Source organism: Nanorana parkeri, unplaced genomic scaffold (assembly GCF_000935625.1).
Source record: "Nanorana parkeri isolate BGI_ZX_2015 unplaced genomic scaffold, ASM93562v1 scaffold161, whole genome shotgun sequence".
In the NCBI taxonomy this organism is placed as follows: Eukaryota; Metazoa; Chordata; class Amphibia; order Anura; family Dicroglossidae; genus Nanorana; species Nanorana parkeri.
Window position 1 is genome coordinate 1,552,766 of NW_017306429.1, and position 19,296 is coordinate 1,572,061.

Here is a 19,296-nt window from a genome sequence, read left to right on the forward strand (position 1 = left end):
CCTACCAAAAGGGGGTTTAAAAAAAAAAAAAAAAAAAAATCAGGTAGATATTCCTTCTTGGAAGAGAATCACAGTTAGCAGATGTCCGAAAAAATCAAAAGATCATGTCTTAGTTTGTGAGGACCCATTACCCAGCAGCTACTACAGTGTATAACAGCATATTCCGGGTCCCTGCTACAACCCCTATGCTGCAGCAGGAACCCGGAGCTAGAACATTTTTTACTCTTTCTTGCTAGCTTTTTTTCCTTCCATTTTTTTTCTTCAATCCAGATTCCTAGTTCACTGCTGGATGAGCTGGTCACTACACACTATCTACATTAGCCCTCCCTCAGGTGAACTTGAACCTCCTAGGACACTAGTATAAAAAACTGAGGCATGCTGGGAATTGGAAGGATTATCTTGTGATTGCCTAAAGCTTTCCTGTTTGTCAGTGTCTAATCCTCCTGTAGGCACCAGTATAACCCAACAATGAATGACTTCTTGTTCCTCTCATATAGACAAGAAAGAAAAAGTTTGCCTTAACATACACTTTAGGTTTAGTGTTAAGTCTAAGCCCTCGTTCACACCTAGGCGTATTGCATATGCGCGTCTGTCGCGCCACCGTCGCGCGTTTTTTTTTACCGCGATTCGCGGTAAAAAAGTCGCGCGACCGTCGTGCGATTCCGAAGGCTACTTGGCTGTATCCCAATGGAAAACGCCCTACAAAACGGCCCAAAGTAGTACCTGTACCTTTTCAGGCGTGGGCCGTTTTGTAGCGCGTTAGGGACGGGCGGAAATACGCCAAGGTGGGAACGAGACCATTGAATACAATGGGATTTATATTTTTGACCGTTTTGTAGAGCGTTCGTGGATGATGATTCATGATTGTGGACATAGTAACTCATATTATATCCTCAATTTATGAATGGACAGAATAGAGGCTTCCTGTTCATTCATAACAGGGGCTGTAGAAAAAGATTGAGGACTCTGTGTCCTCCATCTCATTTTCTATTTCAAAAGAGAAATATCAGGGGTCTGTTTAGATCCCTGATTTTTTTTCCCATAGCCCCCCACAGCAAAGTAAAAAAAATTAAATAGATAGACAAAAAAATTAAAAACAGGTTAGGAAAAAAATATTTTTTGGTTTCAGCCTGACAAATTTTTTTTATTTTTATTTCGGTCTGAAAATTCCATTTCGGTGCACCTCAAATTGTAACCCAAGGATAAGATTCCTGCCGCAAGAATCCATAGGTTCTTGCCACAGGAATCCCCAGGTGCCCCGTGTGAATGTAGCCTAAAGCTGGCCATACACCTATAGATTATCTGCAGATTTTCTATGGCCAGATGGAAAAAGTGCAACAGATTCCTCCATCTACGCTAAACTGTGTGGATGGAGGAATCTCCCACTGGGCCAAGCTTCAGTATCTTGCTATCTTGCTAATTGGCTCTCAAAATACCTGCATCCAATCAGATTGTTCAGGTGTTTTGAGAGCCAGCGAGGCCGACTAGCAAGATACTGAATCTTGGTCCAGTGGGAGATTCCTCCATCCACACAGTTTAGCGTAGATCGAGGAATATGTTGCACTTTTTCCATCTGACCAGAGAAAATCTGCAGATAATCTAAATGTGTATGGCCAGCTTTACTGTCTCCATAGAAACAAACATGACACTTAAATGTAGAGCTATGAGTACCCCCAAATATGTTGGCTCCACAATAAAGTGATAGTCTAATTGGACAGATAGAGATGATAACTATATTTTAAAGACAGGCTAATACTGTGCATGTCCCATTTACAGTATATAGGATATGAGAGAAGGTGGAGACATCTATAAAACCTTGCAGACAAAAAGCCTAGAGGCAAGTAAGTCTGCTTGTTTTCACGCAGAGGAGACATTCTTCACACTGCAGATCATTAAAATGTGGGTCAAGGAGGAGAAAAAAAAAAAAAACCCAACACAACAACATACAGTATCTCACAGAAGTGAGTACACCCCTCACATTTTTGTAAATATTTTATAATATCATTTCATGTGATGACACAGAAGAAATGACACTTTGCTACAATGTAAAGTAGCGAGTGTACAGCTTGTATATCAGTGTACATTTGCTGTCCCCTCAAAATAACTCAACATACAGCCATTAATGTCTAAACCGCTGGCAACAAAAGTGAGTGCACCCCTAAAGTGAAAATGTCTAAATTGGGCCCAATTAGCCATTTTCCCTCCCCGGTGTCATGTGACTCGTTAGTGTTACAAGCAGGTGTGTTCAATTTGGTGTTATCGCTCTCACTCTCTCATACAGGTCACTGGAAGTTCAACATGGCACCTCATGGCACCTCATGGCAAAGAGCTCTCTGAGGATCTGAAAAAAAGAATTGTTGCTCTACATAAAGATGGCCTAGGCTATAAGAAGATTGCCAAGACCCTGAAACTGAGCTGCAGAACGGTGGCCAAGACAATACAGCGGTTTAACAGGACAGGTTCCACTCAGAACAGGCCTCGCCATGGTCGACCAAAGAAGTTGAGTGCACATGCTCAGCGTCATATCCAGAGGTTGTCTTTGGGAAATAGACATATGAGTGCAGCCAGCATTGCTGCAGAGGTTGAAGGGGTGAGGGGGTCAGCCTGTCAGTGCTCAGACCATACGCCGCACACTGCATCAAATTGGTCTGCATGGCTGTCGTCCCAGAAGGAAGCCTCTTCTAAAGATGATGCACAAGAAAGCCCGCAAACAGTTTGCTGAAGACAAGCAAACTAAGGACATGGATTACTGGAACCATGTCCTGTGGTCTGATAAGACCAAGATACATTTATTTGTTTCGGATGTGTCAACCGTATGTGGCGCAACCAGGTGAGGAGTACAAAGACAAGTGTATCTTGCCTACAGTCAAGCATGGTGGTGGGAGTGTCATGGCCTGGGGCTGCATGAGTGCTGCCGGCACTGGGGAGCTACAGTTCATTGAGGGAACCATGAATGCCAACATGTACTGTGACATACTGAAGCAGAGCATGATCCCCTCCCTTTGGAGACTGGGCCGCAGGGCAGTATTGCAACATGATAACGACCCCAAACACACCTCCAAGACGACCACTGCCTTGCTAAAGAGGCTGAGGGTAAAAGTGATGGACTGGCCAAGCATGTCTCCAGACCTAAACCCTATTAAGCATCCTCAAACGGAAGCAAGGTCTCTAACATCCACCAGCTCCGTGATGTCGTCATGGAGGAGTGGAAGAGGACTCCAGTGGCAACCTGTGAAGCTCTGGTGAACTCCATGCCCAAGAGGGTTAAGGCAGTGCTGGAACATAATGGTGGCCACACAAAATATTGACACTTTGGGTCCAATTTGGAAATTTTCACTTAGGAGTGTACTCACTTTTGTTGCCAGCGGTTTAGACATTAATGGCTGTGTGTGGAGTTATTTTAAGGGGACAGCAAATTTACACTGATATACAAGCTGTACACTCACTACTTTACATTGTAGCAAAGTGTCATTTCTTCTGTGTCGTCACATGAAATGATATAATAAAATATTTACAAAAATGTGAGGGGTGTACTCACTACTGTGAGATACTGTATGTTGCACATCTCTGCAATACATGCACATTCCCCCATGTTGTGTGCACCCAGCAAGTACAGACAACGTTTTCTTCAGAATAAAACAGTATGCACATTTTTTTAAATCGCACTGCACTGGAACACAGGGCATTGCAGTACTGCACGTTCCAGTGCGGGCAATCACACTGCGGACGGGACGCTTTAGTTTCGTGGATTTAAAATAATGTGAATTTTAAAACTAAGCCAAAACAGACCAAAACATTTTTTTCTATTTCTAAATTTTACTTTAACTGTATCATTTTTCTTTATTTGTTTGCATTTTTAATTTGTATTTATTTTTAAACTTTTTTTGTTTACTTTATTGCTGGGAGCAATTGCCAGCCTGTTATTGGATATTTCCAATTGCAATAGCCAATAGCAGGCTGGCTATTGCACCCGCTATAGGAGGGACCTGAAGGAGAAAGTTCTCCATCAGGTCCTCCTCTGCTGAATAACAGCAGGCAGCTGGCGGGTGCAATACCCAGCCTAATTGGCTATTGCATTTTAAAATATCCAATAGCAGGCTGGGTATGGCTCCCAGCCTCTAGATGCCGAAGAGGAACGGGGGCCAGGCCAAGGGAGAGACACAAGGCGGCAGCAGAGGAACGGGCGGCACAGAAGCAACCTGGCAGCAGCAGAGGTACGAGGGGGACAGCGGGGGGAAGATTCTGCAGTCTCTTCTCCCCGCTAGTGCAGGCTGCAGTGGTCTGTGTCCCCGCTGCCTCTGCCAATAAAGGCGGGGAGTGAAAGGGACAGACTGCTGCAGCCAGCACAAGCGGGAAGGAGAACGGAGGAGCAGAGATGCAGCAACTAATCGTAAAACAACTTCCAACGATTCTCATTATCGATTAGTTGTTGCAACCCTACTATAAACACATTTTGAGAAATTTTTAGGAAACCAAATCTGGAGAACTCAGCAAGTATGTTACCAAGGATCACTGAAAACCAAGATATCTAACCTCTATCATTTTTTTTTATTGGACAATATTATCGTTTATCTGACAACATTGACATGTTCACAATTATTACAGCCAGTCTGACTTTTCTGAATAGCTTGAAAGCAAAGAAGAGAGATGAGCAAAAAAGGAAAGAAAGATAAAAAAAAAGAAGAGGGATTTACAGTATACTCACATTAATTTACTTACATACAGTATAAGTATACACTTACATAAGTAGAGCCAGTGAAATACATTGGGAACTCAATGCTTGCTCATTAAAATGAACTGGCACTGCAAAGCAGAATGGAGTGAGGAGAAATGCGAAAAAAGTATACTGGCGAATACAGGAAGGGAAGGTCCGTTCTGTTTGTAGTCAAGATTTATGGCTTCTCTCCTCCCCCGTGAACACACAGAAGGGACCTTCCCTTCTTTGTATAAGAGGGAAAACGTCTGGGTACGTCTGGTGAGCGCATTATTAAACAAATAAGGAGCACGGACAGCTGACACTGAGATATATAACCAAAAGGAAAACAGATTAATAAAGTGGAAAAGGAGCAGACACTTGTAACAATAGCCAGTCTGCTATTGGATATTTTAAATTGCAATAGCCAATAATTTTTTTTAACCTCATTGCTATCACATAGGGGGGCTCACAAGCCCCCTCTGTGACATATGAGGCGACAGTTTCTTTTTAAGGTGACAGGGGTCTTTTAGACCTCTAGTGTCACCTTTCCACTTCACTGGATTCAGCTGCTGAGGCAGCTGAATGTAAATACAGCAGGCAGTGGCTGGGAGCAATAGCCAGCCTGTTATTGAATATTTTAAATTGCAATAGCCAATAGCAGGCTGGCTATTCCACCCGCCCACAGCCTGCTGTCAATCAACAGAGGAGGACCTGATGGAGAACTTTCTCCTTCAGTAGTGTCGATTAGTTGTTGCAGCCCTATAGATTTCTATATTGTGCTCATATCCCCTCCTAAAAGTACAGCTAAAATCAAAATCTTTTTTTAGTGTTGGATGCATTGGAGAGGGATAAGAACGCCAGTCAGGTTTTTATTGCTGTCTGCGTCCCAGTTAGGGAGAGTCACCCTCTCCTGTCCTGGTGACTGTTACCCCTGAAAGTGAAAGAAAGTCCCACATTTTGGGTTGTCATCAGAACAGGAATAGATGGGAAATCTTCCAATGGGGACACCAGTACCTGCTTACCACCAGGGAATTTCCTTTTACTTCCTGTTGTGGCTATCAGACAGGAAGTAGAGGGAAATCTCCCCAATGGGACACAGATTTCAAATTAATAAACCCTTCCCTTATTATGCTATACAGAGAAGAGTTTTGGCCTCAGATCTACTATAAGTGACGAATAAAAAAGACCAAACTGAAACAGAAGAAAACACAACTGACAAGCACTACAAGGCCTTTTATCATATCAAATACTTAGTGAGACAACATAAAAAGGAGGCAATGTGCCAAAGTCACCTCCGCCTTCAGGCTGAGATTTAACAGTATAGTGGTGGCCAAAACTGGCCCCCCACCAAATTCTGAGGGCCAATAATCTAGAGCCATGGTTCTCAATTGGTGGGTCGTGACCCAAAAGTGGGTTGCATCCACGTGTTCAGTAGGACGCAGCATGCGTTCCACTGCGCTATGTTAGAGGTTCCTCAGCCTCCCCCTAGCGCAGCATTGTCAGTTCTCACTCTAAGCAGCATTCAAAATATGCTGCCCCGCGCCGAGTGTCAGCTTGAGGTGAGGTGGGCTGGAGATATGGCCATGCAGGAGCTCCATCCCTACGTGCTTGGCTTACAGCTCCCTTGCTAGCCCTGTAGAGTTGCCTGGACCGGAGTGATGTCACATTCTCGTTCCCGGCACCTCTACAGGGCGCATAAGGAAGCAAGCAATGCCCATATGGATGGAGCTCCGTCACAGCACCGCAGCCCACACTGGACCCTAGGCTGAGGCTCCACTCCAGTTCTTGTAAGGTAGGGAGATTGGGTGGATCTTAAAACAAAGGAAAAAAAAATACTTTTTTTGCAGTGTGTATGAGAATGTCTGTGAGTGTGAGGGATTGTGTCTGTCTGTCAGTGTATTTGAGGGCCCGGTCACACTAGTAAAGTGTTAATCGCATGGGACTGTGCGATTAACACACTGTCCCATACCACTGCACCTATCACATGTTCTGGTGCGGGAGGTGCGTTGCCATTCATTCGAATGGCACCCCAAACGCATCTCCTGCCCACAGTTTGATCACCCGCACCTGAATGTGCGATACCGCAATGCCGTGCAACTTAGGTTGCGACTTAAAGTGACATTCACCCCTCTCTGTGCCCCCCCCCCCAATGCTGCTGTAAGGACTTACCTTAAGTGATGCCTCTTGATCCGATTAGCTTCTTCTTTCCAGTAGTTTTCATCAGTCTGCAGGTGCCGGTCTCTGATCCAGCGCTGACGCCTGTCTCTTCCTGTCCCATGGAGTCTGTCCAAGGTGCGCACTCACAGCTGCGTGCATTGAGTTTCACTGTAGCTCTCCTCGCCGGTGATATCCACTGCGCATGCGTCCACACACATCCTCCTGCACGGCCGCTCAAGAAGCTACAGTTCTACAGTCGGGAGTGAGCGGCGGAGACACAGTTACGTTTTTACATATTAGGTAACTTTTTAAAATGTTTTTGCATATATCTACTGCTTGCTACCAGTCGATATATGTAAAAAATGGAGGGTTTAGAAACCAAGGTACTTAAATGCAATTTTCAATCTTGAATTAGAGTGTCACTTTAAGCTTTGAAAATTAAACAGAAGCTGATTGGTTGCCATGGACAACTCCTCTTAGATTCTGCCTGCTCCAGTTTTTAGGAATTCCACCAACTGTGTCTTCCCTGTCCTGTACTACCTTGTCCTCCTTGGGACTACTGGCAGTGTGTAGAATACTGGTTCCCATTGCAGGCAGCATCCTGCAGTGAGAGCAGTCCACGTAAGTACTTCCCTCTTCTACAAGTGAAGAGATGATACACAATCCATGGCTGTATAATAAAGGAGCCCGGGGCTAGAGCAGCCAGACACCCAGAGTACTGGATAACTTTACTAGCAGAGACTCCGGCGTTGTCACCCTGCCCACAGACACTCACCCAGTTCTGCAGCTTGCCCGTCAGCTTCACCTTCTTGTTCCTGCCCTCCATGTTGTTCTCTGAGATCTCCATGCTCCCCGGAATGGCGATCGCTGCCCTAGTAGTACCCCACTCGGTGGAATGTGTGCAGGATGCAGGCGCTTGAATGGAGATGCCCGGGGAAACGGGGAGTGTCAGCACACAAGCCGCCCCCACAGCCGTGCCGGAGAGGAGGGCAGTGCGCATGCGCCGTGGATCGGAAGTGAAGTAAAGCTGAGCTCATACGGGTTACTTCCAGCTGGCAGCTGCAGGAAGTGATCGGCTGTGACTGGGGCTATGGGAAGCGATCGGCTGTAACTGAGGCTATAGGAAGCGATCGGCTGTGTCTGGAAATGGGAAGTGATCAGCTGTAACTGGAACAATGGGAAGTGATCAGCTGGGGCAATGGGAAGTGATCAGCTGTAACTGGGACAATGGGAAGTGATCAGCTGGGACTATGGGAAGTGATCGGCTGTAACTGGGGCCATAGGAAGTGATTGACTGGGGCCGTAGGAAGCGATCAGACTGTGGCCGTAGGAAGCGATCAGCTGTAACTGGGGCCGTAGGATGCGATTGGTTGTGTCTGGGGCCGTAGGAAGCGATCGACTGTGACTGTGGCCGTAGGAAGCGATCAGCTGTGACTGTGGCCGTAGGATGCGATTGGTTGTGTCTGGGGCCGTAGGAAGCGATCGGCTGTGACTGGGGCCATAGGAAGTGATTGTCTGGGCCGTAGGAAGCGATCGGCTGTGTCTTGGGCCGTAGGAAGCGATCGGCTGTGTCTGGGGCCGTAGGAAGCGATCGGCTGTGACTGGGAAGTGATCAGCTGGGGCTATTGGAAGTGATGAGCTTTACCTGGCGATTGGCTTGGACTGTGGGAATCGATCAGTAGTGACTGAGACTATAGGTGTATGGCCAGCTTTACAGTGCACCACAACACACAGTTACCATGTGGTGCACTACATTGGTAGTGCACCACAGTGTTTTTGGTTTTTTTTGTGTGTGTTTTGGTGCACTGACAGCCGACTCAAAGTGAATGGTCTGTTAGTTTAATGCATGTTAACGTGTGACACTATGCTTCTAGGTGCAACACACACGAATGACAAAGTGTGACCGAGCCCTAAAGTGTAACAGAAATCTAAAAGTGTAGATTTTTGGTAGAAGGGTCTTTATTTCTTCTGCCAAAAAAAACTATTTCCATTTCTGTTGGCATTTGTTTAGTTTTTTTATTGATTTGTGTGTACAATGCTACGGCTCATGCACTGTAGGGGGGTAATTTACTAAACTCCATAGTCTTTCAGTTTGTAAAGGAATTTTACCTCCACTAACAGGGTTATTCACAAAAGGGTGAAGAGTTTGCAGAAGTGAACAATCTAGGACAACATAGCTGAACTGGAAAGTGAGATGATCTGGATAATTTTTCCAGTTCAGTTATGTTGTCCTAGATTGTTCACTTCTGCAGACTGTTCACACTTTTGTGAATAACCCGCTTAGTGAATGAGGTGAAGCTCTGCTGACTTCCATCATCCAATCATGTGCAAAAAAATACTGTTTTGTTTTTTTTTAACTTGCACATGATTGGGTATTCCTTGCAAAGTGAATTATGACCACATTCACTCAGCTAAATGGAAACCTCCCTTGTAAAGTGAAAAGCCTATTTGCCTTTAGTAACTCTACCCCTGGCATCCTACATCTGGATGTGGAAGAAATCAGAACAAATATGCAGATACAAATATCTGCCTTCAGTAATGTTTATATTTGTTTTGAGTCTAAGATTAAAGTGTAATTTTTTTCCCTCCCCCAATGTTAATGTTAACACTTCCCTTAAATGATGTCTCTTAATCCGATCTTCTTTCCTGTCCTTTTCATCTGTTTCTCCAGTGCTGCTGCGGGTCTCCGATCCAACGCTGACTCCTCTGTGCTTGCTGGCACTTCCTGTCCCACGGTGTCTGCATGCGGGTGCACGCTGTCCATAGACTTACCTTGTGTCTCTCCTCGCGTCCCGGCCATAAATCTGAACTGCGCATGCGCCCACCCCAAGATCCTTTGCGGCCGCCCAAGAATTTTCAGATTTTCGGACGGGAGCGCACGGGGAAGACAGGTAAGTTTGAAAGGGGTTTAAAAAAAAAAAAAAAGTTTTTGCATATATCTACTGCTTGCTAGCAGTAGATATATGTGAAAAAAACGGAGGGTTTAACAACCCTTTAAGAGTCCGTTCACACCAGCAATCGGTGCTGAACGCACAGCTAGTGGTGTGCGCTGACAGGTACAATGCTGACGCGCTGATTCTGGTGTATTGCACTGTGTACTTTTTTTTTTGTTAGAACTTTATTGAGATGTTATGCGTGACATTTTCATAAGTTCTATCGGCATAGCACTATGTGCTGCAGTTGTACCATGTTGCATCACGCTGTGCTGAACAAAAAAAGTAATACACAATGTACTTTTTTTCAGTGTACAACATGGCGGTGTGAACTGAATCGATTGTAAACAAGGCAAATTGCCTTGTCTGTGTATTGGGGCTGCGCTGAAAAAAGTGGCCAGTGCAGCCCCAATGCATCGGGTGTGAACAGGCCTTATATGTTGTTGTCAATGGGTTGGCAAAACAGTCAGGCATCGGGTATATTCAGAAGAAAATAAGTAATGTCCTCTCGTAAGATAATTTTTTATGGTACCTGGGAATCTTAAAGTATATCTAAACCCATTTTCTTTGGGGATGGGGAATGGTGAAAATCCTTTTCAAGCTATTGACACATCATAAAGTGATACGGGATCACTTCAAAGTGAGAGTCTTCTCTAAGACAAATGCCATAGCAACAAGTGCCCCCATTGGAAGATTTCCCCCTCCCTTCTTGTTCTGGTGACAACTTCAAATTTAAGGTGACTCTTCAGGTGTTGTAAAGAAGTCACCCACACTCCAAGGTCCGATGTGCAGAACGCCTTTAATAAAGACTCATGGTGACACTAGTGAACAACGTTTCGGAACCGTTAGTGGTCCCTTCAACAGGCAAACACTGCCCCTAATGAAGGGACCACTAATGGTTTCAAAACATTCACTAGTGTCAGCCTGATTGTTTAGCGTCTTCAGTAAAGGACTTTGTAATGCGGACAACTTCTTTACAACATTTGGATTCACACACTGCCATCTGCAGGTCATAGCAGCACCCATTTTATTACATTGGGATCCCAGTCTGGAGTGAGGTGGAACATGGACTACTGTTGACTCTTCAGGGACACACACACAGCAATAAAACCAGACAGGGATTCTAACCCAAACACACTTCAAATCTAAAATGGCTTCAGACGCCCACTCACACCTTAACATTGCGTTACCTGAATGATACCGTGCAATTAACACAAGCTATTGCACAATGTACCTAGTGTGCACTTGTTGCATTGCCATTCATTTGAATGGAAGCCCAATGCTTCTTCCATCCGCAATACCATGCGTTGCGGTAAAATAAAGTAGTGCAGGCATGGTATTGTGCGATTAACACATTGCTATGGTGTGAATGGACCCTAAGGCTCCATTCACATATGGCATTTACGATTTCCACGTAGAAAACTGCGCGGCACGAAAACCTTTTACATATGCGCAGATTCCGCGCACTTGTGTCTATTACTATTGCCACAAATGTGCGGAGTCCGTCCACAAAAATCATACTTGGACTATTTTGCAGGACGTGTAGTTTCCTACCGCGCGGACACCACTATAGTCTGAACAATGCACATTGGAATGCATTGTTTTTTATGTTTAGCGTGTTTCCGCGTGTATGAAAACGCGTGGAAATACGCTAATGTGGGAATGGAGCCTTAGGATATGTTCACACCATGCCTGGAACAGATCTGTGCAGTGTGTTTTTACTGCAATTTTGCCACTTTCTGGTGTTTTTTTTTTTCTTTTGCTTGCAATGGGCTTTCAGGTGCATTCCAGTGCGTTCTGTGCGGTCCTGACACGTTCCAAACCAGAAAAAATAAGATATGCAGTATTTTTTCGGTCTGAAACAGAAGGCACTGCAAAGGTGTGAACTGTAGCCCAGAAATCAAACAGGGATAAGTTTTTGGTCCCGGGCGTTTTTGGTTCACACCGGGGCGGTTCGGCCTCGCAGTTTTGGACACGCGGATCCACCGACATGAACGATCCCATACATTGCTATGGGGACCGTTCATGCGCGCCTCAGCGCGATCCGAACTGCTCCCTGGCCCTTTTTTGCCGCGCTGATCAGTGTGGTTTCCATACAGCTTTCAATGCAATCGCGTTGATCAGCGCCGCTTTGGGCGTTTTTATTTGCGTTTCAGTGCTGAAACACAATTTACTCCCAAAACCTTCCTTTTGAGATCAGCGCAGAAAACGTGCTGATCCGCAGCCACCCTGGTGTGAATGGGCTCTAACTGTTCTGGTATGGATAGAATCTGGACATCATGTGAACAAGCCCTTAAAAGAAAGCTGGACTGAGAGAAATACATAGATTGCTAATTTTTTTTTTTTTATGCTATCTGCCTGTTTGTGGCCATCCCCCGACCTGGAATAAGCCAAACCTCCTGATTTGAATCCATGTTCCAGGTCAATTAAAATAATACTAGGCTATCAGTTTCATGATCAGATAACTAGCCTGTTCATAGAAGTTTGAAAAGGCAGCCAAGGTATTTCTCCCATTACATGTTTCCTTTAACCCTTTTGTTGCCCAGCACTGCTCACTAATTCACTTTAGAATTAAAAGATGGTACTGCTGTTTTTTTTTATCTCCCATGGTAGTTGCGTAAATGATTACACATTTTAAAAAAAATACATATAACAGATTAAACTATACTGAATAAATACATACCGGTAATGTTAAATTGTTATTTTTCACAAAATTGGTAATAAGCAACTTACACTAACATCCTTATTCAAATAACTGCAAGTTATATGTGGGGCACCTAGGCATCATCCTCCTTCTGTGTCTGTGTACACTTAAGCATCATCCTCCTTTTGTGTGTGTACGACACCTAGTTGTCATTCTCCCTCTGTGTGTGAAGGCACCTAGGCGTCATTCTCCTTCCGTGTGTGGGGACCTAGGTGTCATCCTCCTTGTGTGTGGGTTCGTGGCACCTAGGCGTCATCCTCTTCTGTGGGTGTGCAGCACCTAAGCGTCATCCGCCTTCTAAAGTGTGCGGCACCTAACCTTAATCCTCCTTCCGTGGGAGTTGGGTACCTAACCACCAGTTTCTTCCATGTATATGGGGCACCTAGGAGTCCTCATCCTTCCATGGGTGTGGGGCACCTAGGCGTCATCCACCTTTGTTTGCGTGGGCACCTAGGCATCATTCTCTTCATGTGTGTGGGCAGCTAGGCATTATCCTCCTTCCATTTGTGTGGGCATCTAGCTGCCATCTTCCTTCTGTGTGTGTGGGGCACGTAGACATCATCTTCCTTCCCTATGTAGGCCACCTGGGTGTTATCCTCCTTCCGTGTATGTGGTCACCTAGTTTTCATCCTCCTACCATGTGTGTGGGGCACGTAGACATCATCCTCCTTCCCTATGTAGGGCACATAGGTGTCATCTTCCTTCCGTGTGTGGGACACGTAGATATCATCTTTCTTCTCTATGTAGGGCACCTTGGCATCATTCTCATTCCATGTGTGTGTGGAGCACGTAGAGATCATCATCCTTCCCTATGTAATGCACCTAGGTTTCATCCTCCTTCCGTGTGTGTGGATCATGTAGGCATCACCCTCCTTCTGTGTGTGGGGGTCACCTAGATGCTGTCCTCCTGCCACGTGTGTGGGGCACCAAGGCATCATCTAACTTGTGGGTTAGGGGCACCTAGGCGACATCCTCCTTCTGTGAGTGTGGGCACCTCGGCATCATCCTCCTTCCTATATTTGGATTGCAGGACTCTTAGGCCCCATTCACACCAGGGTGTATCGTGTGTCAAATGGGTACGATTCAATGCGGGTCACGATTCGTGCACAAAAGTGGAACGTGTATGTAGTGCCATTACACTTTGTAATGGCACTACATACACGTTCCACTTTTGTGCACGAATGCACGTTACTATGTAATGGCACTGCAAGCGCGTTTTTTGCTAGCATGCGAAAACGAGGGAAAACCGTAGAAAACATGTCTCCAAATTTGCCCCGTGCGCTTCTTTTCCATGCTTGGCGCACCCCCAGGGACCAAATTGGGGATTGATGGGGAGGCGCACCAAAAGCGGGAAATGGGACCTTAGGCCTTATTCGCAATGGCAGCATTAAACCAGCTTTTATATGCATTTGGGAGGCATTTCTAAAAGCATATGTGTACCACAAGTGTAGAAATTTAAAAAAAAAGCTACTTGTCCAAGGACTAAAGTGGAGGCCCAATTTAATTGTCCCACATGACAATCTACGTACCGTATATACTCGAGTATAAGCCGTCCCGAATATAAGCCGAGGTACCTAATTTTACCAAAAAAACCTGGGAAAAAGTATTGACCCGAATATAAGCCAAGGGTGGGAAATGAGGCAGCTAATGGTAGATAGATACCAATAAAATTACATGAATATTTATTTAAAAGAAAAACAATAACCTAGCTCTGTAAGTGGAAAAGGGGGTACAGGGCTACATATCATGTACTACGGATCATTTAACCCATTCATGTTAGCAGAGGATCATTGTAAATGTATTGTCTGCCCTGTATTAGCAGTAAATACTCCATATAGAGTATATACTGCTAATACAGGGCAGACAATACATTTACAATGATACTAACCTGAATGTATTAAATTATTTGTATGTAGGCCTGTACTATGGATCATTTAACCCATTCATGTTAGCAGAGGATCATTGTAAATGTATTGTCTGCCCTGTATTAGCAGTAAATACTCCATATAGAGTATATACTGCTAATACAGGGCAGACAATACATTTACAATGATCCTCTGCTAACATGAATGGGTTAAATGATCCATAGTACAGGCCTACATACAAATAACACTTTTCAGCCAAAAAAATGGGCTGAAAATCTCGGCTTATACTCGAGTATATACGGTACTTGTCGTGATACAAAAAATTATCTTCAGCAAATCTGTATTTAACAGTGCTAATTTACAGGGAACTTCAGAATACATGGCACAGGGCAGCACTATATAGGGCACCCATACTGGCAAAAAGGAAGGACTGTTCGCCCAAAGGTGAGTATAGTTAGTGGGGGGAAGGGGGTTCAGATTTGAGCGGTTAATTCCATTTTCTCAAGAACTTATCCTTTAATGTAAATTGGGGGAATATATCAGTGTAGTCATATTCTCTGCGACAAAAAACCTGTCGCAACACAGAATTTGGCCGCAATGTGCAACTGAATTATTCTAGTGTTATATGGGTTTTTGAATGTGTAGTAGAACAGCTCCGATAGGAAGAAGCAAATACCAGCAATATCTCCTCTTGCTGTGTGCCAGTGCACAGTTCACGGCTTCCCCAAACTACCAGGGCATAACATCTGACTCTCTTTAACCTTTTCACATACCAGTCACTGACATGGGAAGTCAAAGTTTAGACAGAAAGGGGAAGGGTATGTAGAGCTGTTTTCCACAGAAAGGGGTTAAAGAAGACTTTTATGACGATAACACAGCCAGCACTACTTTAAGAAGTCCTCCGAAGACTTCCTAACATGAGGACTTCTTAACATGCGACTGTTCTGTGTATAATTTCAGACGCAGAGGACTGTCACAGATCTACCATAACTGTATGGATTATGCATCCTGTCGCTATTTGTATCCACCTGGTCGCAAATACTTAGGTGTCGCAGCGGTGGAGAAAAAAGGACGCCAATGCGGAACAATCATTTGCTCTCCTTTAGCATTGTTTTACAAGATGCAACTGTAAGAAAACAGTCGCAAACCCTTTGATAAATTCCCCTCATTGTGTGCAAGAGAGCCCGTGTCGCATGCCTTGGTGTGAGCTTGAAGTGATGAGGAAGGCCTTTCCTTGCAGCTCTCGTCTGAGCCCCACTGGAGATGAGACAGCAGTTGTACAGACAGAGAGGGGCACGAGTGTCTATGGCTGATGTGAATGCTTGACACGCCAGAGATGATGGTGCTGAAAACAGAATGCCAGAGGCAGGGGCGTAACTAGAAATCACAGGGCCCCATAGCAAAATTTTGTATGGGGCCCCGTGATTGCTAGTTATGCCACGAGCCCACCATAGACTCTCTATAGTGGGCTCTGCAGGGTCTCAGTTGGGCTGCACGCCTCTTACCTGTCAGCGCTGTCCACCTCCGTGGTCGCCGGGCCTCCTCTTCCGTCCCCGGGCTCCGCCTCCTTCTGCTCTTAGATCGCTGGCCAATGATGTGAGAGGAGGCGGGGTTGCTCATAGGCGGGCCACGCCTCCTTCACTGCAAACGCCGGTGTAACTGGCCTATTCTGCCGCATCTGCTGGCTGTCACTGACACAGCTCCGCAGCGGCTGTGAGGGGGAACGTTCTCCCTCACAGCCGCTGCTGAGCTATGTCAGTGACAGCCAGCACGCCTAGATGCCATAGCGACCCAGGCGGCCCACACGGCATCAGAGGGATGCCCTGTCAGGGCCCCATAGTGGCCGCCTGGGTCGCTATGTCGATTGTTACGCCACTGGCCAGAGGTAGCTGGTGGTTGATAGCAGATCGGACGGCACTGGTGTGAGGAGCTGAAGCGAAGTCAGGAACAAGCCAGATCGGGCAGTGTGGTACAGAAGCAGGAGGCAAAAGTGATGTCAGGAGCAGGCCGGGTCACACTGGCGAGCAGAGTGGTACCAAATCAGAAAACCGAAGGATGGTCAGAAGACAAACCGAGGTCACAAGGCAAGCAGCAAGCAGGCAGAGTCAGGAATCATAACCGGGTCAAACAGGTTTCAGAAACAGGATCACCAATGCAGAATACAGCTTAAGATCTCTCAGCAAGGTGCAGATGCAGGAGCCATCCTTAAATAGCCTGCCTGGCACCAAGAACAGGCGTGCACACGGTTTCGCGCATGCACATTCGTGTAGCAATCCGGGCAGGAGCTGTACTATCGGTGCTGAATATGTACCCTGACAGCCCGGCTGCCACAATATGGCACACAGTGGAATGGGGCAGCACTCCGCTTACACACACACTTCCCTATGCATACATTTATTTGCATGCAGATGGCGGGGGCAGTGGGGTTGGTTTTAATTCTTATTTATTTTTTTACTTTTTAAAAATTGTATTTATCTTATATTTTTTACTTTTATATCACTTTTTATTTTTTTATTATTTTTTTACTTTTTTTAATTTCTATTTTTTTATTATAATGTATGTTATTATTTTTTACACTTTTTTATTTTTTTCACTTAACTTTATTGCTATCAAGCTAACAAGCTCCTGTGTGATAGCATTCCTAGCTGACAGGTTCTCTGTATGGAACCTGTCACCTCCGATATAGGGCAGTTCTTGTGACAGCTGAGATGGGAAGGCTGCAAGTGCACTGAGTGTCTCCGTGTTCACACGGAACAGAGCAGAGGATGGACGTCCTCCGCTCTGCTTCCCGCTCTCCATCGTGAACGGCTCCCCCCTCTATATTTAGCCCTGCTGCTTGCCCGAAGCAGGGCTAAGGCCAGGTGCACACGTGTTCATGTGCACACAGCGTTTGCGGCACGGCCCCATTGATTATGAATGGGGTTATATCTGCACGAAAGTCGCTGAACGTACCTCTTTTTCATGGCACTCCGTGCGCATTTTTTTCAGCCGCAATCGTGCGTGATTGCACGGGCGGAATCGTAGTGGGAAACCACGCAATCTGCCTGGGGTGCCATTACAAAAGAATGGCACAACCAGCGGTGGTGTGCGATTCTCTGACTACGCGGTGATCCGTGCGGTTTTGTACACGATTGCTGCGTTGTCATGGATCACTCAACTGTGAACCTGGCCTCAATGTAGAAAAAAACGACCCGCCCGGGGCCTGGAACTGCATGTCCCAGGGCGTTGGACCATAGGAATTCCACACCCCTGTGTACATACATATATAATGTATGTAACGATTTGTAAATCTTATCAGGTGCAGTCACATAGTAACATAATAACATAGTATGTGAGGTTGAATAAAGACCAAGGTCCATCCAGTTCAACCTACGTGTGTGTGTGTGTGTATTTATCTTGCTCTAACACTTCCCTGTAGATTCTGCGAAAGAAGTAACTCATCCAGAAGTTTCTTGAATTAATCAATGTTATACTCAGATACCACCGCCTGTGGGAGGGAATTCCAAACTTTCACTACTCTCTTGTAAGTCCCCCTATGTGATAGCAATTAAAGTTAAAAAAGAGATAGCAAGGGGTTGAGAGTAGAATTTGTGTACAGACAATAGGGTAGGACCAAATAGGGGATGTTTAGATAAGGGTGTTATGAAGTGGTTGTCAATCCAGGGAGCTCCTTGAAGAAGGAATGGGAAACTGACTTGTTCAACAGAAACTCATATTTTCTGTTGTCCATGTCTGTAGCAGTCTAAAACTTTGGTTAGGTGGTTTGCTAAATAATAAGATGATGGATCAGAGAGTCCCACTCCACCGTTGAACGTGTCAGTATGGTCCCTTTAATTCTGGCCGCTCTTCCACACCAGATAAATTGGATGAAAGCAGAACGTCCATTTATCACTACCCTCTGGGTCCGTTCTTGCAGCCAATTTTCCACCCATGTACATAGAATTTCATCTAGACCTATAGACCTTAGTTTATGGATTAAACGTTTGTGGGGTACTGTGTCGAATGCTTTAGTGAAGTCCAGATACACCACGTCTACTGGTATTCCTTTGTCTAATTTAGTACTTACTGCCTCATAAAATGTTAATAGATTGGTATTGCAAGAACGGTCCTTCATGAAACCATGTTGGTTACCACATATACCAGTTTTATTTGTAAATTCCTGCATGTAATCCCGTATCATGCCTTCAAATATTTTACAGACTATTGATGTTACGCTGACAGGCCGGTAGTTAACCTGGTTCGCTTCTTTTCCCCTTTTTGAATATTGGTATTACATTTGCTCTCCTCCAATCAGCCGGGACCATACCGGTTATTATACTGTCCATAAAAATTTTGTACAAGGGTCTGGCTGTGACTTGACTAAGTTCTCTTAGTACCCTCGGATGTAACCTGTCTGGTCCTGGTGATTTGTTTACACTTAGGGGTCTAGCCACTAAGCTGCCGTAGGCAGCCAATTGACTCACCGACCCCAAGCGAAGTGAGCCAAACGCTGAAGCCACCTGATTTATCGGCTGACGGGGACCTGATGGAGAATTGCAGGTCCCCCTCTGCTGGATGACAGCAGCAGTGGGCGGGTGCAATAGCTAGTTTGCTATTGGTTATTGCAAATTGAAATAGCCAATAGGAATCTAGCTGTGCTTCAGAAGAAAAAATGAAAAGATAAAACTGAGCAGGGAAAGGTTTACTCTGCTCGATAGAGCAAAGTGAACCTTTCTGTGAGAAAGTGTTTCTCTCCCGGGCGGCCGGGAGCCTATTAGACTCCCAGAGCGTCCAGGGGAGGAATGACAGATGCGTTCCTGGTTACCAAGTAACTAGAAACAACATCTGTCATTACACACTGAGAACACGGAGAGGCCACTCTCAGTGTGTAATGACAGCGTCCCTGGTTAGCTGGTAACCAGGGACGCTGATCTCTCTGCAACTGGCCGGAGCCAGCCATGA

The 19,296-nt window shown here is 45.4% G+C and overlaps 1 protein-coding gene across 1 annotated transcript in view; it reads right to left on the reverse strand.

Moving 5' to 3' along the window:
* PAPSS1 (3'-phosphoadenosine 5'-phosphosulfate synthase 1) overlaps positions 1–7,856 on the reverse strand; it is an 89,477-nt gene extending 81,621 nt beyond the window's left edge. The window contains exon 1 of the mRNA XM_018554494.1: positions 7,629–7,856. Coding sequence (XP_018409996.1) covers positions 7,629–7,853 — 225 coding nt within the window. The 5' untranslated portion in view covers positions 7,854–7,856. The remainder of the gene's footprint in view (positions 1–7,628) is intronic.
* Positions 7,857–19,296: the final 11,440 nt, after the last annotated feature.